Source organism: Bos grunniens, chromosome 3 (genome assembly GCF_055505025.1).
Source record: "Bos grunniens cultivar Pamir isolate PY7600 chromosome 3, Bosgru_T2T1.0, whole genome shotgun sequence".
Lineage (NCBI taxonomy): Eukaryota > Metazoa > Chordata > Mammalia > Artiodactyla > Bovidae > Bos > Bos grunniens.
The window spans coordinates 7,718,545-7,741,792 of NC_141167.1; the positions used below are offsets into that span (position 1 = coordinate 7,718,545).

The 23,248-nt window shown below is 46.8% G+C and overlaps 1 protein-coding gene across 5 annotated transcripts in view; it reads right to left on the reverse strand.

The window, feature by feature from the left end:
* Positions 1 to 23,248, reverse strand: part of TRPM8 (transient receptor potential cation channel subfamily M member 8) — a 92,246-nt gene that overhangs the window by 8,683 nt on the left and 60,315 nt on the right. For all 5 annotated transcript variants that reach the window (XM_086376956.1, XM_086376952.1, XM_086376975.1 and 2 more), the window contains 3 exons: positions 13,529 to 13,719; positions 4,887 to 4,986; positions 3,492 to 3,525 (listed from right to left, as the gene is read on the reverse strand). In XM_086376956.1, coding sequence (XP_086233082.1) covers positions 3,492 to 3,525; positions 4,887 to 4,986; positions 13,529 to 13,719 — 325 coding nt within the window. The remainder of the gene's footprint in view (positions 1 to 3,491; positions 3,526 to 4,886; positions 4,987 to 13,528; positions 13,720 to 23,248) is intronic.

Below are 23,248 nucleotides of genomic sequence, written 5' to 3' on the forward strand. Positions count from 1 at the left end.
CTGAGCTCCACAGCCAGAGAGACGCCAAGGGGCCTTGACCCAAGGCCCTCCCCTGAGGGCCCCACAGAACCCAGGCTCACATGTATGTGTGGACAGCCCCCAACTGTGACTGCAACCATCTGGGACCCCCTCAGCAGCCCCCACAGCCCCCACTGTTCAGGCCCACCGCCCCCACCACCGGATCACCCCAACCCTCCCAGAAGCTCACCAACTAGGAGGCCTCCCTGAACCCGGGAATCAGTTCAGCTGGACCAGTGCCCGGATGTCCGGCTGACCTCTGACCCCAGTCCCACTCTGCTCCGTCCCCGTGTTGCCATCCTGCCCAGGCTCTGCATGCCCCCCAGCAAGGTACACAGAAGGTTGAGTTCAACCCCAAGTCCACTTTCCATCAACTCCCTCCAAAGCCACCTCAACTGGACTCACAAGTAAAGCAACAGAATAACCAAAAATAGCCTGTTTTCTCTACATACAGACACACACATCTAGACACATGCTTCATACCTCTATTCCCAAGCCAAACTGTTTAAGTCCCTCTTATGTGGCCACTCTGACTGCCCAGAGGGCTCTTTGAAGGGAGTGTCCCCAGATATGTCCCCAGAGGTTTGTGGGGGAGTAAAACGCATCCCTAAAGAGGCCAACAAGTTCCCTCACAGGACGAAATAGCTTCCCCCTTCTTCCCACTCGGGGTTCCCTCTCGTTCACACTGTCCCTCTCTAGTCTACAACATTCCATGCCTCTCTGGACTTAGGGTCTTCACAGCTGCTGACCTTGTTCCCTGATACTATAGACTCAGGCAATCTGGAAAACACTCCTGATACTGCAAAGTGTTATTCCTAATTAATCCTATGTAATTCGGCTTGAAAATGCTCCCACACCCAAAACATTCAACAAAGGGTCCATTCATGAAATTTGGGGGCCATGTTTGCTTTGATGGCACTTAGCCCAATGGTGTCTTCCTTGTTCAATGGCTCAGTCATCTCCAACTCTTTGAGATCCCACAGACCACAGCACACCAGGCCTCCCTGTCCCTCACCATCTCTTGGAGTTTGCTCAAACTCATGTCCATTGAGTCAGTGATGCCATCCAACCATCTCTTCCTCTGTTGTCCCCTTCTCCTCCCACCTTCAATCTTTCCCAGCATCAGGGACTTTTCCAATGAGTCAGCTCTTCACATCAGGTGGCCAAAAGATTGGAATTTCTGCTTCAGCATCAGTCCTTCCAATGAATATTCAGGATTGATTTCCTTTAGGATGGACTGATTGGATCTCCTTGCAGTCCAAGGGACTCTCAAGAGTCTTCTCCAACACTACAGTTCAAAAACATCAATTCTTTGGCCCTCAGCCTTCTTTATGGTCCATTTCTCACATCCATACATGACTACCAGAAAATCCATAGCTTTGACTAGACAGACCTTTGTTGACAAAGCAATGCTCTGCTTTTTAATATGCTGTCTAGGTTTGTCATAGCTTTTCTTCTGAGGAGCAAGCAATCTTTTAATTTCATGACTGCTTCATCATCTGGAGCCCAAGTAATTTTGGAGCCCAAGAAAATAAAAGCTGTCACTGTTTTCATTGTTTCCCCATCTATTTGCCATAAAGTGATGGGACTGGATGCCATGATCTTAGTTTTCTGAATGTTGAGTTTTAAGCCAGCTTTTTCACTCTCCTCTTCACCTTCATCAAGAGGCTCTTCTTTACTTTCCTCTTCTTCCTTCACTTAGTTCCTCTTCACTTTCTGCCATAAGGGTGGTATCATCTGCATATCTGAGGTTACTGATATTTCTCCTGGTAATCTTGATTTTAGCTTGTGCTTCATCCAGTCTGGCATTTCTCATAATGTACTCTGCATAGAAGTTAAATAAGCAGGGTGACAATATACAGCCTTAGCATACTAGGGGTCTTCCTAGTCACTCAATTAAAAACCAGCAATAGTATAACATCAGAAGGAGAGCAGTTGAAACAGTATATACTCTTGTGTGATGGTGTGGTTCCAAAGATAGCTGTCACGTCTCTCCATGTCTACGCATCACTCCCACCTCGAGGGGTAGAGGATGGACGTGTGGCATTAACTCTTCCCCCAGCTAGATCTCAGTTGGCCTGGGGCTTCTTTACTCAATGTCATGCCAGGTCCAGGTCCCACCTTGGGGAGCACTTCCTCAGTCTTGGAAGCCAGCCCCTATGGAACAAAGGGAACTGACCCAAGATGCCCAAGCTACGTAGATCAGCGGTCATGTGGGGAGAAAAGCAATGAGGAGGAGCACCAAGGGGCCAGGTCCCGGCCTTACTGCCAGTTGAATCCAGCCCCGTAAACCCAGCTGAGACGACAAGAAGCAGAAGAACTGCCCAGCTGTTCCCTTCCCATACTCCTGATCCAGAAAAGCAAGAGGGAAATAAGATGGTTGTTTGAAGTCCCTAAAGTGTAGGGAAGTAAAGCTGATTGTGACAGAAACATTCTACACAGAATGTACCATCATCCTGAGTGGCTGACACCAATGTATGGAGCAGGCGGCTCCAGGGGAGGGAAGGCGATGAAGGAATTGACAAGCCATGGGGGCAGGGGGTGCAGGTAGGAAGGTTCCAGGCATCAGTTCAGCATCCTGCACGGGACCAGAGTGCAGGAAGGGAGACCCATGGACACATGGCCTCAGATTTTTACATGCTGCTGATAACACAGAAATACATATGCAAGGAATTGTGGACTGGATAAATCATCAGTTAGAGCTCTGAAAAGAGCAGTTTTGGTTCATTTATTCAATGTTCCTTGAGACGCTCCTACAGGAGGGGATTTGGGTACTGGAGACCCTGCCACCCCTGATGGGGTATTGTCAGCAGTGAAACGGCACATCCTGGGGGCGGCAAGGCAGGAAGCAGCAAATGTGACATGTGACTGCAACACCCATCCTCAAAACGCCATGATAAGAGAGACACCACCTCCTCCTCAGAGTCTAACAGGGAGCCAGTATTTATGAATCGAATGCCACTTCTCCTGAACCAAATCGTAATTTCCAGCTGCCCAGCTCAGGATGGAGGTGGGCATTCCCTCTCTAGGCTTGACATTTATGTGTGTATTCACACATTCATAATTCAAATTCAGTAGGTGACAAATTAGAGTGGCAACAAAGACTGGCATAGAGGCTCCCAGGCTCCCAAGCTGATTTTCTGAGCCTGCCTGGTGTTCCTTGTCATTGCAAGCATCTTTCTCTTGAGAGAAAAAGAGAAATGGGGTCCTGGGTTAGACAGAAGCAGGAGAAATTTCAGACGTTGTAGAAATGGGACTCAGGACTATTCCCACGTGGGCTAGAAACATCTGAAGCAATTTTGTTCCAGCAGTCAGACTTCACACAGTGAACGAAGACAACTGAACACAGAAGAGGGTCATATCCATTTTTCAAAACAATTAACTTCATTTATTTTTGGACACCGGCCTCTAGCTGAAAGCTCAAAGATAATAGAGTTTAAAAAATATTTCCCAAACTATAAACAGGACCCTACCTTTGTATCCAGCTGTCTAAAACGATGCCTTATTCTTCAAAGATGTTTAAAAAGAGAGAAAACAGAGAAAGAGAGAAAAAAGGTTATTAGGCTCCATTTTAAAAAACAAAATACAGATCATTTTCATCTTCAACTAAATTAACATCAGCTACTTTTATCATTTTTACTTTCTTCCAAATATCCAATCAAAGCAGAATTGCATTCTTGTCCCAGTTGGAAGGACACCAAATTGATGCTACCTTTGTTGATGTGGGTGGGAGGTGGAAGATGACATGTAATGTCCATTCCTTCCTTCCAAAACTAAAATCTCTGAGTCCAGGGACAGAGGAGGATAGAGGCCTCTGCCTCATTGCTCGAAGAGAAAAAGCACACCTCACGTCCCGTGCTCCCAATAGCTGTGTTAAGCCTAACAAAGGGAGTAGTTGTTCTTATGTTTATTCTTCCTTAGACGAATTCTGAGGTGTGTTTGGAGCTCTCCGTTAGAATTACATTTGACTATTAACCCTGTTATGGGGAAGGCAATGGCACCCCACTCCAGTACTCTTGCTTGGAGAATCCTATGGATGGAGGAGCCTGGTAGGCGGCAGTCCATGGGGTCGCTAAGAGTCGGACACGACTGAACGACTTCACTTTCACTTTTCACTTTCATGCATTGGAGAAGGAAATGGCAACCCAGTCCAGGGTTCTTGCCTGGAGAATCCCAGGGATGGGGGAGCCTGGTGGGCTGCCGTCTATGGGGTTGCACAGAGTCGGACATGACTGAAGCGACTTACCGGTAGCATTAACCCTGTTAACCCCATTTTAAGCTCAAAGGGCATGCTCCTGGAGACCCTGCAGCCCACATTCTTCGTGGACCATCTATGGAGGGAGTGATGTGCCTAGTTCTATGGGATGTTTACAGCAACTCCATGTGCCTCATAGAGGATGCTCAGGACTTCTCAGGGACAAGAACAGTCCGTGACACATCAACCCAAGGGCTTTGCCATCTTCTAATCTCTCTGTTTCTTCCTCGCAGAGACACATGTGTGGACCCTGTAAAGTAATGACTGCTGCCCATGATCTGTGGATCTTCCCAGAATTCACCTCTGCAGCTATGGCACAGGGACCCATGCTCTGGTCACCTGGTCCATGGCGTTGCCTTGCAGGTTCCAAATATCAACATCTCTTTCTTCCCTGCAATCAGGAGGGCCATCAGATAGCAGGGGGGAAGGTTTTGCCCTTCCTGGAAGGCTGACACAGCCTTCTGTTTGTCACCTTTGGCTGTCTGAGCCTCCTGATGCTGCTCTCTGGTGCGAATTTTCTTTACACAGAGTTTGTTCAAGTAAGCTGCCTGTGATCTGCTAGCTTCTGTACACAAGGGGACCCTCGCAAAGCAGGAATAAACGGCTGACATACTCCTCTGACGGGTCGCTGGCTTTTGTGTTGATCTTGACAAGGTAATTTTCTTTCATGACACCCTCCCATGCCAGAGTCATGTTGTCTTCATTTCTGAAACCTTGAATAATGAGACAAAGAAAAACATTCAAATTGTTTCCTTTACCCCTTTCCCTCCTAAATCAACACCTGCTAGGCATTTTGCCATACTCTGGAACCAAAGGACTTGGATTCGTCCTGCACAGGCTGATCTGACTAATGTTACTCACTAGTGACTGCAGCAGAGCAATGGAATAGTAATGAAGTTCTTGGTAACGATGAGAAATTGGAGCTTGCATGAAATAGGAATGTAATTTGCATTCCAAACCGAGATCCAGCCATAGCCCATCTGTGTGTCTTGTAACTTAACAAAATCACTTCACTACTCAGTTTGGTTCTCACATTTCCCATGTCCCATTTTGATGACATCAGAATGCTACACTGATTATTCAGTTGGATTATTACTGATGGATTATCTATTCTCAACCTAACGCTGGGGTAGAAACTTTGGAGGAGAGGAGAATCATCCCTGGACTTCATACCTATCCTCTTGAAATATGCAGTCTGGGTGTAGACCTCAAGGAAAATCTTATGTTTAGTCTTTTCCTCTCACCTAAGCCAGGTGTGCTGCAAAATTGGCCTGGGGAATGTTCCAGCAAGATTTTTAGTTCATTATTTTTTTTTTTAACAGTAGGGCTTCCCTGGTGGCTCAGACAGTAAAGAGTCTGCCTGCAATGCAGCAGACCCAGGTTCGATCCCTGGGTTGGGAAGTTCCCCTGGAGAAGGAAATGGCAACCCACTCCAGTATTCTTGCCTGGAGAATTCCATGGACTAAGGAGTCTGGGGCTACAGTCCATGGGGTCGCACAGAGTCAGACACAACTGAGCAACTAACACTTTTTACAGTGACTTAGCTTTTCAGATGGCATGCAAACAAAAGAACAGATCAACGAGTCACCTGTGTTTCCAGGACTAGTTCAATGGACAGCAATCCTCTATATGAATTTGTGGGGAAAGAAAAGTGCATACATTCATGCACGTTATCTTATTCTGAGATAAGATAAATCCCATGGATGGAGGAGCCTGGTAGGCGGCAGTCCATGGGGTCACTAAGAGTTGGACACGACTGAGCGATTTCATTTTCACTTTTCACTTTCATGCATTGGAGAAGGAAATGGCAACCCACTCCAGTGTTCTTTCCTGGACAGTCCCAGGGACGGGGGAGCCTGGTGGGCTGCCGTCTATGGGGTCACACAGAGTCGGACACGACTGAAGTGACTTAGCAGCAGCAGCAGCAGCAGTGTTTAGTTTTAAATTTGTTCCTCAAGATGTTAGAGTTTAGGAATTATTATAAGGTTTTCCTAGGTATAAACAGAATTAATTGGGAGTCAGAGGCAGAACCAATAGGCAAGGGGCAGAATTGAAGCAGATCGCAGATAGCAAATCCAGATTTATTTTTCAATGGTGGTCATTCACTTAAAAAAATAATTCCTAACTGAATTTCTCTTAACTGAATTTTTCCAAGCAAAGTCATTCTCAATTTGTTTTCCTCAAACTAAAGGTATGTGGAAGCCCAATAGGAGAACTTAATAATCAACTGGAAAAGGATAGGTGCTCCTGAACTAGGTGGCTGGACAGCAAAAATGGCCGATGACTAAATGTCCAACCTCTCTAAGAATCAAGGAAATGTTGACTGAGACAATAACATAGCATTTTCATAACGAAACTGGAAACTGAGCAGGGTCTACAATAACGACTGTACCGTGTGTTGGCAAGGAGGTGAGTAAACAGGTTTCCCATATACTGGGAAAAATCTGTGAACTGTTACAGCATTAGGGAACGAGGGATGGGATGGGAACAGACATATCAAAAGACTTCAACACGTACATACACTGTATCTAGAAATTTCTCCTTTGAAAAGAATTCAAAGGGGAAAAAAGTCACTGATGCGCTCAAAAATGAATATATAAAACTGCTTATCATAGACATAGTAACCAAAGAGGAGAAACCATACATGCTTAACAAGGGATTGGTTTAATGAAGTACAGTATATCCACAGGCTGGAATATTCCACAGCTAAAAATTGTCATAAAGGTATATATTTATGGTGATGGGAGATGTTCTATGGGAGGTTATTAGTTAAATGAGCAAATTAGATTTTGAATATGTATGTACACAGCAATCAAATTATCATACACCCACCTAAGAATAACAGAATCAATACCAATATGCTATCAATATTTATCTCTAGATGTGCTGTGCTGCTGTGCTTAGTCACTCAGTTGTGTCCAACTGTGTGTGACCCCATGGACTGCAGCCCGCCAGGCCCCTCTGTCCACGGGGATCCCCCAGGCAAAAATACTGGAGTGGGTTGTCATGTCCTCCTCCAGGGGATCTTCCCAACCCAGGGATCGAATCCAGGTCTCCCGCATTGCAGGTAGATTCTTTACCGTCTGAAGCCCATCTGCTCTTGCCCTCAGTTGAGCTTTTCTGTATTTTTCAAATGCTCTATAAATAAATACTTTTTCATTCATGAAAAGCGATGGGTTTTATAAAACTGTAATCACTGGGTAGCATACATTTTACCATCACTTGAAAGTATCGGCCCAAAAGTACAAAACAGGGAAGCTTGGATTCTACCTTTTCTGAAAAGTTATTCGAAAAATCTTGCATTTTTCTCTAAAGAAGAGCCATGTGAAGCTTAAACCCCATGATTCTCCTATCACTGGAGGCAAATGCAAAGTAAATGTAGGAAATGAGTTACCGTGAGAGGAGTCGACGGCCACAGAATGCTGTGGTTCAGGAATTAGCCATCCCGAAAGAAAGACAAAAGGGCAGGTGGTGACCAGATGCCCCAGAATCTCCAGGGAGTAAAGAGGCTCTTGGGTCCCTGTCTTCTGTCATCATTGCATAGTGGCTGGAGGATTCTGTCCTCCACCCCCACCCCCCATTATGTCTTTATTCCTTCCTGAAACTAAGAACTGTCTGGAGAGAGCGTCGTTGGCTCACTGTTTCTCCAATTGTGGTGTCTCCTTCAAGGAGACAGGTGCAGATGAACACAGCTCATTTCTGCCTTCTTTGCTTTCCCTAGTTGAAGTTCCTGTCAACTTGCTGGCCAGGTTGGGGGATTTGTTTTCACTTTATTTATTTATCTATTTTAATTGGAGAAGACTCTGGAGAGTCCCTTGGACTGCAGGAAGATCAAACCAGTCCATCCTAAAGGAAATCAACACTGAATATTCATTGGAAGGACTGATGCTGAAGCTGAAACCCCAATACTTTGGCCACCTGATGCGAAGAGCCAACTCATTGGAAAAGACCCTGGCTGGGAAAAACAGAAGGCAGGAGGAGAAGGGGATGACAGAGGATGAGATGGTTGGATGGCATCACCAACTTGATGGACATGAGTTTGAGCAAGCTCTGGGAGATGGTAAAAGACAGGGAAGCCTGGCGTGCTGCAGTCCATGGGGTCACAAACAGTCAAACACGACTGAGCAACTGACCAACAAATGTTGCTTTGCTGCTTTACAATGTTGTACTGGTTTCTGCTGTACAACAAAGTGAATCGCCATACGCATACATGTATCCCCTCCCTCTTGGGACCCCTCCCACCCCTCTAGGTCGTCAGAGAGCGCTGAACTAGCTTCCTGTGCTTTGTAGCAGGTTCTCTACTAGTTTTCTATTTTACACAGGGTAGTGTGTGTGTGCTTACCAAGAAACCAACACAGCATTGTAAAGCAATTATACTCCAATAAAAAATAAATGAATGAATGAAAACATATCCCCAAACCTGGCCAGCAAGTGGACAGGAGCTTCAACTAGAGAAAGCAACATGTCAGAATGAGTGGTATTATTCTGTACCTGTCTCCTTGAAGGGCTCACCACAATTGGAGGAACAGTGAGCCAACGACACTTTCTCCAGACAGCTCTTAGTCTCAGGAAGAATACAGAAATGGAACGGGAATGGGAGGCCACCAGACAGCTCATCTCCAATTCACTCACCTTCCTCAGCCCCCGTTTGTCCACATGCCTGTTTTCTACATTTACGTTCTTATTATGCTTAATCACAAATAAGTTTGGGGAGGATATCTGCATCTTATCCTGCCTTCTCAGCCCATCCTGAATCCAAAGGACTGATCTGTCCTCACCCATACATCACGTCTCCTGATTCTATTGATTCTGGGCTGGAGAGCAGACCTTCCTCCCATGGAGCCCCTCTACCTCCCCACCCCCAGCTGGAATCCCACTGGTGATGAGGAATTCCCTACCTCACAAGGCACCAAATTATTTCCAGACAGCACTAACTGTTAGACATGGCTTTTATAGCTCAGTTGGTAAAGAATCTGCCTGCAATGCAGGCAGGAGACCCTGGTTCGATTCCTGGGTGGGGAAGATCCCCTGAGAAGGGATAGGTTACACACTCCAGTATTCTTGGGCTTCCCCTGTGGCTCAACTGGCAAACAATCAATGCGGGAGACCTGGGTTCAATCTCTGGGTTGGGAAGATCCCCTGGAGAAGGGAAAGGCTACCCAGTATTCTGGTCTGGAGAATTCCATGGGCTGTATAGTCCAGGGGGTCACAAAGAGTCAGACACGACTAGGTGACTTCTACTTTCATTTTCACTTTCCTTCATACTTCATCAAACCTTCCTCCCCACAACCTTTCTCCATCATTTGTTTTTCCTCTGTAACCACTCAGGAAGAAGTATGAAACTTGTTGCCAAAGACTCTAGTTGGCAACACATTTCCTAAATTTACTTTGCATTTGCCTCCAAGTCTGCAGGCTTGGTTTGGTCCCCTGAGCCCTCCCACAGGTTCTACAGACATTCATCCATGACATAGCTTCAAAACAGACTCAAAGGTAGTTCTGAGACGCTTCATGACATGCCCCTGATCTTTGGGTGTAGTCTTTGAGTACAAATTCCAGGTCTCAGCTTTCAATTCCCATTCCTGATATAAAGACTTCTCATTCTTTTGGTTAGAAATTACTCACTCTGTCTTCCACAGCAAAACAATGAGAAGAAAGATGGTAACTTATCCAAATTGTCAAAACACTTTTCCTCATTAGGAAAGGCAATTACATACATTCGATAGCTAATGACATCCCCAAAGTGACATTGAACATCTTGAAATAATGCTGTTAAAAGAGTCGACAATGAGGATTCTTTAAACTGTGACATGAGATGGGGGTCCTTGTACATTTACATTCTGAAAGCCAGACTTTAGGGGATCATGGCTGCAGGAGTAACACAGAAGCAAATTATGAACAATACTGAAGGTCATATTCCTGAGTATCTTTCCCCCATTTTTCTTTGCAGGAATCAAACAAAAAAATGATGGTTCTTAGCAAATTAAATTTTTCTTAATTACAGCCAATTATCATATCTAGGTTAGTAAAATTCATGTTTTTACTTTCTGAATCATCAAAATATTTGGGATATATTAGAAAGACAGGAATGATTGGCCCAAAATGAAACATGAATCCCATGATGGTAGTCGTGCATTCTTAGTCACTCAGTCGTGTCTGACTCTTTGCAACCCCATGGACTGCAGCCTGCCAGGCTCCTCTGTCCACGGGGATTCTCCAGGCAAGAATACTGGAGTGGGTTGCCATGCCCTCCTCCAGGGGATCTTCCCAACTCAGGGATCAAACCTATGTCTCCCACATTGCAGGCAGATTCTTTACTGTCTGAGCCACGGGGGAAGCCCAGTCAGTGAGCAGATAAATAGTAGCGTTTCAAGCAACCAGGTCTCATGGAGTTGTTAGATAAGATACAAGAGATCTTCTTAGAGACTCAGTGAGACCCTTCTTGGCTTTTCCTCAAAAAAAAAAAAGAGAGAGAATGGAAATCTCACAGGTTCTAGGGCTGAGTCCAATCTGGGTCATCAACTCTGCATCCCTAGGCAGCACACAGAGCCACTGATGACCTCTGTGAGTCCCTGAACTGATGGAGTCCCTGGGATACAGGACTTCTAATTTTACTGAGATAAGTCAGTCACCCCAGGCCCTCAGCACTGGCACTTCTGCCATCATGGGCCCCTTCCTGGATGAAGAAAATATTTAAAAGATTATATGACTGGGTTGGTACAAAGACAAGTATATACCAACAGGGGTTTCCTGGACAGCTCAGTGGTAAAGAATCCACCTGCCAATGCAGGAGGCATGGGAGACACAGGTTGGATCCCTGGGTCAGGAAGATCCCCTGGAGAAGGAAAAGGCAACTCACTCCAGCATTCTTGCCTGGAAAATTCCATGAAGACAGAGGAACCTGGCAGGCTACAGTCCATGCGGTCACAGAGAGTTGGACATAACTGAACATGCACCCACATATATGAAAGTAAAAGTGAAATTGTGTCCAACTCTTGGCGACCCCGTGGACTGTAGCCTACCAGGCTCCTCCGACCATGGGATCTTCCAGGCAAAAGTACTAGAGTGGGGTGCCATTTCCTTCTCCAGGGGAATCTTCCTGATCCAGGGACTGAACCTGGGTCTCCCGCATCGTTGGCAGAACTTTACCGTCTGAGTCACAAGGGAAGTGCTGGCTTCCCACACATGTACCAATAGATTTTCTGTCACCTAAAAATTATTGCTTTTCCTTCTGACTTTTAAAAGAAATGGAAAGATCCGTGTGGACCCCAAAGGGTCTGGGCCCCATCAATGTGCAGACGTCTGCCCTGCAGCTGCGCCCCACTCCCACCCCGAGATGGAGCCCCCACTTAAGCCTGAGGCTAGAGGACAAGCTACAGGAGCCGGTGGTGCTCTTTCCCACTCTTTCTTCGTGTCCAAACATCCGGAGGAATGAAAATAGGCCTCTCTCTCCCTTGGGCTGAATCTGATGGAAACACATTTGTGGGTGAGGAAGACTTGCCCAGCTTAGTGGCTCAAGGAAGGGGCATTAGGAAACCCTAGGATCTCGGGGGAGAGAGCCGGATGTGGGTTCTCTGCAGCCAAAAAGATGGTGGAACCAGGTGTGACCGAGGGTCAATGGTCAGAGAGTCCAGCTCCCACAGCCGGGGCGAGCAGAGGGGCTGGTGGGGAACTGCCTGCCTAGAGTCTAACAGGGCTGAGGAGGTGGGCAAGCATGCAAGAGAGACAGAGCAAACCCCCGGCCGTGTGGACTCTTGCCTTCCAGAAGGCGGTGTGGGAGAGTGTGCAGAAGACACCCCTGGAGACCAGAGGCTCGGGTCGGGGAGCAGCCCCCAGAGAAAGCATTGCCAGACCCCAGGAGCGGTGGTTGGTGTGCAGGGGTCGGGCAGGGTTCAGCTGAAGGATCCACCACGCGCCACACGATCGCGGGTCAGCTGGAAACACGCACAGGCCAGAGGGCACGGAGCCAGCCCACGGCAGCGCCACTGTTTCCACAGAGGGTTTCTGCTCTTTCCTCTCCCTTCTCCCACGCTCCAACCCACAGAAGACCAGTTAGGGCAGCTGGTGAGTGAGTGGGCAGGAGGCAGGGAGAGAGGAAAGCCAGTGGCCCACCCTTCCTGACGAGTCCACCAGCTGAGAAGGGTGCTAAGCGGAGCCTCCCCTCTGGAAGACGGTGAACGGGCTGGTTAATCTATTGGACAGCGGGTCCCAATTCCTAAACTGAGATTCTTTAACCAAGTAAGGTCATCGGAAGATTTTCTCTAAGAGCCACCAGAAAAGTCACGAATGAAGAGGAAAAGTTAAAATTTGACATAACCTCCTTCTCGTTCTGCCTTCTGTAACTCAGCTCGCCCCTTGCAAAGACTAGATCACGTAGGTCACGTAGTCTCAGAAGGTGGGGACGTGCAATACTAGGAACTTGAGTTTATCTCACTCACCCTTGTCCTGCTCTTTGCAATCGCCCAGCCCCTGCAAACCTGCTTAATCATGCCTGTCCAGGCCAGGCATCCCCTTCCCCATCTTGACTGCTGTTCCTGCATGCATGAAACCCCTTAGTTTAAACCAGCCTATTAACAGCTAGTGTTGCCCACTACAGTCTGTCTATAAAAACTCTGTAACCCCTTTATTCGGGGCTCAGAGCTGAGAGTGTTAACTCCTCTGGGCCCGCCAGTGTAATAAACCTGATTCTCCAACTCTCCGAGTGTGGTGCTTGGTTTCTCGAGTACTGGCTTCTGCAGCAATGAGCCTTGCCAGAATCAGACCTAAGGTTTCCTGGAGAATAAATGTCACGGAAACAACAGAGAGCAAGAACCAAGTCACATTTTGACACTATCCCACCCATTGTGTTTGTTCAACATCCTACTTACACCATTATGATGTCCGTCCAAAAGCGAGCCCCCTGGAACAAGGCTGTCCCAGCAGATCTAGATGTCTTTCTTAATCTACTCTTTCTCCTGAGTTAAGTCACTAGGGGACTCGATGCCTGACCTTCACAGACGAACACTTGGGTTGTTTTTTTTTTTTTTTCGGTTGTGTGGCACGTGGGATCTCATTCAGTTCTCCAACTAAGGATCAAACTCAGGCCCCCCGCCCCTGCCTTGGGAGCTCAGTCTCAACCACTGGGCCATCAGAGAAGTCTCAGGACACACCACTGTGAGTGCTGAAATAACTGTGACTAACCCCACCGTTGAGATGTGGACCAGACACCCTCCCAGAAACGAACCGTCGCCTCTGGGCCCCGGCGCAAGGGTTACTCACAGCAGGCGGAGGGCTCCGTGCTCCTCTCTTTGCAGCAGCACCGGAAGCACTTCTTGGCCACCTTGTAGAAGTAGGCGAAGACCACGAAGGGGAAGGGGATGTTGAGGCGGCTGCAGTATTCCTGCACCAGGAAGTACCTCTGGAACTTCCAGACCTGGTCGTTGTTTTCCTGGACGGTGCCCACGGTGTAGCTGGCGGGAGGGGAGAGAGGGTCGAGACTCAGCCTTCCACAGGCCTGGCCATTCCAGCGCCGGATACGGCGACATCGGTATCAAGCTCTCACTGACACAGGAGAGAAAAATCCATGCTGGTATCAGAGCCTGAACAACTCAGGCACTCTTTCGTTCGTGCTGGGTCAAAATTAGATCTGGCTTTTGTCTTGTTGTTGCTAATCACAAAAGATTGTCCAATGAACTTTAAAATGATTCCTATTTCAAGACCTCTCAAGGGTTCTCTTTGTCCGTTACTCTGGTATTGTGTTTCATATTGAGAGGCCCAAGAGGATGACTCTCATAGGAATAACTTGCCTACGTCATTGTGGGAGTTTAATTATAAACGATCTGGGAGAGCCGTTTGTTAATATTTATCAAGGGCCTTAAAAATATTTATCCCTTTGACCCATTGATTTTATTTCTGGAAATCTAACCTAAGAATAAGGAGACACTGAGAAAAGAGAATATAGAAACGGTTATACATCATAGGTGTCTGGTGCCCCCACCATCCACCCAGCAGCATGGAACAACCAAAATGTTCAACACTAAGAAAATGTATCACAAATTATGGCTAATCCAAGTCATTAAAAATTACGTTTATAACTAACTTTTATACTTTGGGAAAATGCTTATATGTGAGTGAAATAATAAGGCTTGGGTTTTTACTTACAATACCATCCCACTGTGTAAATCACAGTTCATAGGGAGAAAGAGATCCCCATAAGGAAAATTAGGATGTCTATTTACTGGGAAAATGTCTGATTATACTACTGACTTACCAGTTGCAAATTAAACCAAGATTGCAAGGTAGCCAACACTTGTATCTACCAGACCCTGTTGTCAACATATAAGTGCTATGACTAACAGATCAGGAAACTGAGGCAGAAGCAGGGTAGGTAAATTGAGTTGCCCAACTGGGAAGTGATGAAGCCAAAATTTGGACCTTGCGACCCACTCCAGAGCCTGTTCGCCCTGTCACTGCTCGATGCCATCGCATGACGTGGCGCATGAGTGTTCTGGGTTATGCTTGTTTCAAAAGGACCTGCTTGGTGGTGGTTGTTGTTTAGTCACCAAGTCGTGTCCGACTCTTTGTGACCCCATGGACTGCAGCACGCCAGACTTCCCTGTCCCTCACCATCTCCCGGAGTTTGCCCAAGTTCATGTCCATTGAATCGCTGATCTGCTTGGACTACTTAGTAAAAGATTACTGTGATGCATTCTACCATTCACTGAAGTTCAATCATCCAAGACAGTTTTACTGCTAACACCAAACCACCCCATTAAGAGCCAAAGAAGTAGCAGTGAATGCTTAGAAATCACCTCCAAGCAAACCCTGATTGCAGATAGATTAAATTCTCCAAACTCTGGGTAAAAATTTCAGAGGCCAAACTTCTCAGGCAGGCCAAATGGGATTCATTTGTTGTGAGACCTCACTCTTGCTCTCTGCCACACTACCACCTAAGACTTAAATATCTTCAGGCAAGTGATGGTCATACACACAAGCAAAGCCCTAACCTACATGGAGCACGGTTGTGGCTTTGCCTGTAAGTTCAGCTCCTCTTATCTTGGCATTGACTGATGAATCAGACTCCTCCAGGTCCTGGGGTCTGTGCGGGGCAGGCTTTTGCAGGGAATGCCTCTTCAATAGGGGGTGGTTTTTAAAGTGGAGGGAATTCACATTTACTGAGTATCTACTATCCATAACCTCCCAGACTAGGCATGTAAAATGGTTTCTTGATTGATCATGTGTCATCTTTACGTGGTAGATTCTCTAGGTGAAAAGCAGACAGGACTGTGATGCGTGAGCGTGCAGCAAACTGAACCCAGCAGGGAAGCTGCCGCTTCTTCCAAATGTAGGTCAGGTTGCTCGGAGACGAACACCCAGCATCATCATCTGTCCTGGCCAGTCCCTGCTGATTCTGCGTCTGCAAAGGACACCGCCGGCTTCTGTTGCTGCAATGAGAGAGGACGGCAGGCACGCCCGGGTTAACGAAGTCCAGGCGGGCAGCCTGCCAGGAATCACGTTTTACTCTATTCTTTGTGCTAGAACCAGTATCACCATTCAAATGGTAATGCCCTGGGAGCAGCAACTTAAATCCTTATCTATGCACCCAAAAATGGTTTCTGCCGATTGCTACTGCAGTGCCCCAAATTAAAAAAAAAAAAAAAAGTTGCATCAAATGTTGTCTTCTTAAGTTTTATCCAAAAGGAATTACTCCTTCCTATTGAAGGGAGGAACACTCAGGATGCCTAGAGCTGGAGAACATGAACCGTCCCTCTCTTCCTGGGAAGCTTTGAGTGGAACTATGGCCGAGAAGGGTCCTTCCTAGTGGGAAGAGATTGGCATCTTACCTCACCAGTCACTCAGAGGCAAAGGAAAACATCTCACGCCTCCCAGGTCATCTAGAAAAGGAACTGGCAATGTGACCCAGGGGCCAAAACTGCTCTGTAAGGGGCCATGAGCAGAGAGGAGGGGATGGTGCAGGATCATGAGGCATGGCTTCTTTCCGCATTTCTGGTCGAAGCCAGACCATGGCTGGCACATACAGAAAAGGCTGCCAAGCCCTGGTCTAAAATGCACTTAGACCAGTGCCCACAACAGAGGCTGGTGTTGGTAGCAGTCTTCACCTTGAAGAACTCTGCCTCCCGTCTCTGTCCCAGGTGCTCCTCAGGACAACCCAGCAAGCTCCATGGAGCCCCAGCTGGAACCACTGCTTCCTCTGCACTTCAGGGTCCAGGTGGATCCAGTGAGCAGCGTTCCTCTCCTGGGCAAGCAGTAAAAGCCCTGATCCGCATCCCAGGGGTTGTAGACGAGCTGGCTGATTACTGGACATGAATACCCAAAGGCCGCTTTGCAGAAATCACACATTTCCAGGGCTGACCATGCTGAGGTCCACCTTTACTCAGGCCCACCTTCCCCCAGAGAGCAGCAGAAAAGGATAAACGTGACCCGGAGCCAAATCTCACCCTAGACCTTCTAGATTGCTCTTCTTCTCTCAAGTCAGCCCCAGCCTCCGTCAAAAAGACATAAGGACTACCCAGGGCAGGCTAATAACTGGGCACTGCTTCAAAGCACTTTGCTCGAACGATTTTGATGTTCTTAAACATGGTTTTCCATTTCCGTAGAGGAGAGGCTGAGTTCTGCTGTCGATGCATCTCAACCCCCTCAGCAAACCCAAATGTCCAGAGCAGCTCAGGGCCCCTCCCTCAGGTTCAGGCTCTCATCCACCCAACTCTGATGGTCCTCACTCTCCCTGCCAAGCACTGGCCATCTAGTGTCTTCCTTGGGAGAAATTCTGCAAGGTCTCCACCTTTAAAGAAAAACATTTAGCTGAATCACGCTAAATGTGGGATCTTAGTTCCCCAGCCAGGGATGGAACCCACGCCCCCTGTATTGGAAGCACAGAATCTTAACAACTGGAGCACCAAGGAAATCTGAGCACAGTCCCCTTTGACTAAACATCTCTCGTGATATCTTGTGCCCTCAGCTACCCAGCCGGCAGGATCTCTGTCCCCTAGGAGCAGCTGAGTACGAGAGGATGAAGAGACAGGAGAGACGAACCCTCAGACATCCCTTGACAGTGAAAATGTTACTGAGAGATAAATGTTTAGGATTCAGATAGCCTTGTAATACACATGGCTGAAATTCAGCATTACGTTAAAAGAGTAATGTGCCTGACCAAAGAACAAAAGGATGACTAAATATTAAGGTCACTTATGTAATTCATCATTTTCATAATACATCATAGATCAAAAGAAAAAATACCATTTCAATTATTGCTAGAAAGTTTTCTGGCGACATGCAACATCCATTTCTGATTAGGAGGGGAAAAAAAGAAGTAGAAGAAAGAAGGAGCTTAATAAATATGAAATAGGAGGAAACTTCCATGACATGAGAAAAAGAAAAGAGAGAGAAAAAAAAGAATTCAGTAAGGAGACATGGAATTATTTTTTTCTCTCTTTTCTTTTCATCACATCATGGAAGTTTCCTCCTGTTTCTTATTTATTAAACTCATTGGAAAAGACCCTGATGCTGGGAAATATTGAGGGCAGGAGGAGAAGAGGGTGACAGAGGATGAGATGGTTGGATGGCATCACCAACTCAGTGGACATGAGTTTGGCAAACTCCAGGAGATAGTGCAGGACAGGGAAGCCTGGCATGCTGCAGTCCATGGGGTTGCAAAGAGCCAGACATGACTTAGCGGCTGAACAATAACAAAAGAGACTTATTCCAAAATGAGTTATATTTCATAACCTCCCTACACATCAAAAAACAGTTATCGAAAAAACATAATAGAAAAACTATATCACTCACAACCACAAATGGCTAGGAAAAAATGTACAGAACATTGACCATATCCACGTGGAAAAAGTCCACAAAACTGAGGAACTATATGTAATTAAGTGGAGAAAAACCCATTTTTTTCTGGCACTTCTTTTAGATTTCAGCTTCCCCTAAATGAATCTACAAAGTTAACATCAGCACAATAAAATTCATTAACAAACTTTTTGGAATAGGAAAGAAAAACGGATTTCAGAAGATAAGCCTTAGGCCCTCCATCTGATTAAACATACAAGAAAAGCCAGGAAAAGTCTAAGTAAGACTAATGAAGGGCCTTCATACAACAGATGTTAAAATGATTTTTAAAGATCAGTAATTAAAGCCGTTTGGTAGTAAAAACAAAAAAAAAGAAAGACCAATCCACAGAGCAGAATGGAAAGTCTGCAAAAAATTCACAAAGAAAAAGTAGACGCTAAAATGATGTCAGAATCTAGAAAAACCTGCAATACAAAAAACTTGCCAGCTAGACTGCAAGCAGATCAACCTCTCTTCCAAGCTTTTCACAGATTTCAGGCATTTTCCACCTGCCCTTCTTTGCCCGACACACTAGCCATATCCAAGGACCCTGGATCACCCTGACGTTTTGCACCCATGCAGTGCCCCAGCGGGTGTGTTAAAATGTTTCCGCACATCCAGGCTCCCCTCTGACTCTGCAGCACCAAAAATGCATCAAAGAGACCAGTAAGAGACAGTCAGCGATTTCATGGCACTGGTTTTTGTGATGCTAAACGTTGAGTTTGTTTTTGTCAAAGTAACACAACTAAGATTATGCTGTTTGCCTGTGTGCTGCTGCTGCTAAGTCACTTCAGTCGTGTCCAACTCTGTGTGACCCCATAGACGGCAGCCCACCAGGCTCCCCCGTCCCTGGGATTCTCCAGGCAAGAATACTGGAGTAGGTTGCCATTTCCTTCTCCAATGCATGAAAGTGAAAAGTGAAAAGTGAAAATGAAGTCGCTCAGTCGTATCCGACTCTTTGCAACCCCATGGACTGCAGCCCACCAGGCTCCTCCGTCCATGGAATTTTCCAGGCAAGAGTATTGGAGTCGGGTGCCATTGCTTTCTCTGGCTTGCCTGTGTAGAGACCCATGAACACCTCCCTTCATCTGCAAGAAAAACTCCAAATTCTTTGCCACGGCAGACAAGACTCCATAACCTACCACTTCAACTTCCTCCCCTCTGTAGTCGCTGGTCCTCCCCAGACCGATTTATCTCCTCTCCCTCTCCCTCTCCAACCCAACCTCAAAGGGCAAAGGTCTCACCCACTCACTGCTGCCCACCTGGGATCTGTCGCAAGTTATGACCCCCACTCAGCACCATGATCCTTTGTCAACAGCCTTTTCGTGCTGTTTATACTGTTTGTATCACATCACATCGTCTTATATCACTATGCCTCGTGCCCATCACCCTCAGATAGCAGGGATTTCTTTCTCTTTTTTTTTTTTTTTTGGAATATAATTGCTTTCCAATGCTGTGATAGCTTCTGTTGAACAACACGACTCAGCCATAGGTAAGCATACATCCCCTCCCTCTTCAGCTTCTCTCCCTACTCGGTCCCCATCTCCCTGCTCCCTTAGGTCATCAGAGCACGGCAGGGCATATATGTCAGCCCCACTCCATCAATTTGTCCCAGCCTCCCCTTCCACCGCACATCCCCATCTCCACATGTCCATTCTCTACGTCTCAAATAGCAGAGATTTTAACCTCTCTCTGCCTCCAACTCCTCATTTATAAATGGTTATAAAGCCACGCCTACACAAAAATGATGACTAATTTACACAAGGCCACACATGTGAAGCACTTGAATGTGCCTACCCCAATAAAGTATCAATAAATATTAGCTATTATTATCATTAGCATTATCTGCTCCCTTTTCATCCTGATTCAGTAGCCTGCCTGGGACTAATGAAGTCACCCCAACGCTTAAGTCTGTACCACATGATATTTTTTTTTCCTATTCTGCTCCATATTTGTAACGAACATACATTAGTCCTAAGACTAAAAAATCATTCTTAGAAATCACCCTAGACAGGGCATGTCTTGTGGGTCCGTTTCAGCAGAAAAGCCTCTGGTGGATTGATCTTCAGGACCCAGTACCTGCAGGCCCCTCAGCTGTGTGTTAACATGACCCCGAGTCATCTACTGACAACTAAGTTCACTCCGTGCTCTGATAAGCCTCACATGGCCTGTGATCAATAATTTTAATGTGGAATAATCACAGATGTTCACATCCATTTCCTTTCCCTGCTGAATACCATCTAGAGAACACTCCAATATCGCTTTAAAATCCCAAGTGTTCATTTACTTTGAGTTCAAAAGGCTGCCATTGTGTACAGTTAAGCTGTTACATGAATATTTTGATGTGAAGCCAGATGGGAGTCATAGCCCAGAGCTGTGGGCTCGAAAAGTGAAAGTGAAAGTCGCTCAGTCGTGTCTGACTCTTTGTGACCCCATGGACTATGCAGTCCATGGAATTCTCCAGGCCAGAATAGTAGAGTGGGTAGCATGTCCCTTCTCCAGGGGATCTTCCCGATCTAGGAATCAAAATAGGGTCTCCTGCATTGCAGGCAGATTCTTTACCAGCTGAGCTATTAGGGAAGCCCAGAACAACCATTACAACCATCTTCCAAGACAGTGTTCTGATCAGTTAGCCTAAGGATAGCAAGGGGACTGTTCTCAAGTGCCCAGACAGGGATTAACAAAGAAAAGGCCTCTGCTTGAGCCCAAGAGGAATCTGGGAAGCCCCCCTGGGAAGGGAACTCCTCCAGCTTTTACACTTAAGCACTGAATGAGGCAACAGTGGGCTGTAGCCCAGCCCAACGGCTCAGGTCTCATGGGGAAAACACTCAGGTTGAAGTCTCGAATGGACACAGCAAGCTGGACCACAGTGTGGCCAGCACAGCCCAACGGCTCAGGTCTCATGGGGAAAACACTCAGGTTGAAGTCTCGAATGGACACAGCAAGCTGGACCGCAGTGTGGCCAGCACAGCAGATGCTGAGCTGCCCATCTTCCACTTCCTTGACCCAAAAAAAATAGGCCAGACTCCTGTCCCTCTCAGCTCCAAATTCTATCATTTTATGATTGTCAAGGGCATAATGAATTACAAACTGATACAATCCTGAAGAATGGCTTTGGAGAACACCTAGAGGAAGAAATGGCAACCCACTCTGGTATTCTTGCCTGGAGAATCCCATGGCCAGAGGAGCCTGGTCACAGAGACGTCCGCCATAGGCTATAGTCCACGGGGTCATAAAGAGTTGGACACAACTGAGCACGTGCGTGCACACACACAGTCACAGCACACAGACTCAGGCAAGCTCTAAGCACTACTCCACATTGCCTCTTGAGACCTACTGAATTCACGTCACTCAGAGTCCACAGCACTGGGAGCTGTCAGCCTTTTTGTTGAATGGTTGTAGATGTTATATCGGTGGTTGGTTTTTACAGGGGCAGCCCAGTGTTCAACATAAAGGTTGACAGGAGAGGCTATCACTGTCAAATAGAACCCCAGTCATCTCATTTCCTCCCCACTCTTGCTTCAAGTCTGGGACTTGGTCTTCCCTTCTCTGCCCTCACATGGATACATAATCACTCCTCTTGCCATCTCTCTCTGCAAGCTCAGACTTGGGGACGTTTGGCGGCCTGACATGGTCCAGCTTCCCTTAAGCAATACAGGTATCTGGATCCCTAAGTCCTTTTCAGGACCCCGTTAGAGCCAGTGATGGTTGAGGGAGGGGAGTGGTTGCACACTCCCTCTTTAAGGCCAGTGGGACCAATGGCCACGTGACCTCCGTGGCCCACACACCTGACACAGAGCAGATGTTATCCGTGTGATGAACCCGTCACTCATTTGACATTCACCATTAACACTTCCCTAGTGGCTCAGTCAGTAAAGCATTTGCTTGCAATGCGGGAGACCTGGGTTCGATCCCTGGGTCGGGAAGATCCCCTGGAGAAGGACATGGCAACCCACTCCAGTACCCTTGCCTGGAAAATCCCATAGACAGAGGAGCCTGGTGGGCTACAGTCCATGGAGTCGCAGAGTCAGACACAACTGAGTGACTTCACTATTAACACTTCAGCCTGACTAACAGAACAGGAAGCTAAGCTCCTCACTGGTGACCGAATAAGGAACTACAAGCAGAACGAATTCTGTTCTTTCATCCATGGAACAAACCCAGGAAGGGCCAGGCACTGAGACAGACACAGTCTCTGCCCTCCAGAGCTTACAGTCTGGAAGGAGAGGAGGCTATGGCTGTGAAGAGGGTGCATGGGGTCATTATGCACAGAAGGGAGGGCACATGGACCACTCAGGCCAAGGATGCTGCTGGGCTCCTTAGAGGATAAGGAGGAAGGGGGAGGGAGCCATCAAGATGGAACAGGTGATGCCGACAGAGCGGTGACATCTGCAAAAGTGTCAGGCAGGACAGATCACCTCGTTCAGGGATGAACAGGTGGGATGCCTGCGGACAGAATCCTTAAGGTGTTTTCAAAGTTCAGGTCACAGACGGCCTTGGAGGAGGTTGAAATTTACCCCGAACACTGTGGGGAAATACTAAAATACTGCCAGAATTTTAAGCAAAGCAGTGACATTTTGGAAGCACCTGGACTAGAGGCAGATGTCTCTGTGCTCCTGAAGGCCGGATGACCACTCGCTGCCCAGTGCCATGGATGTGTGATGTCCCCAGAGGCACGTGTCCCCCCCAACCCAGCCTCACTCCAGGGCGGGCCACTGACCAACAGAGAAAGATGACCCTCGATTACAATCCTGGCACCCCTCACGACTCTGGGTGACAACTGACTGTTTTTTTAATTATAGAAGTAATATGTGATCATGGTGATTTTTTAAATTTCTTTTTTATTGTCAGAAAATAAGATTATAACCTAAAATAAGTCTGCACTTTGCGTTTTATATTTAACAAAACATCCTTCCAAGTCAATAAACAGAGGCCCCACCTTTTCTTTTTAAGGGCTGCATAGTATTCCACGCTGTGGCTAGAACATGTTTTGTTCTGTCATCACCGTATCGTCAGGCATCAAATGATGGATCTAATAAGTGCTCTTACATATGTGCCTTTAGTAAAGATTCCCAGACGTGAAGGACTTGGGCCAAAGGTTTGTATATTTTTAATAGCTATTTTCAGATCACTCTACCAAAAGCTGGAGAC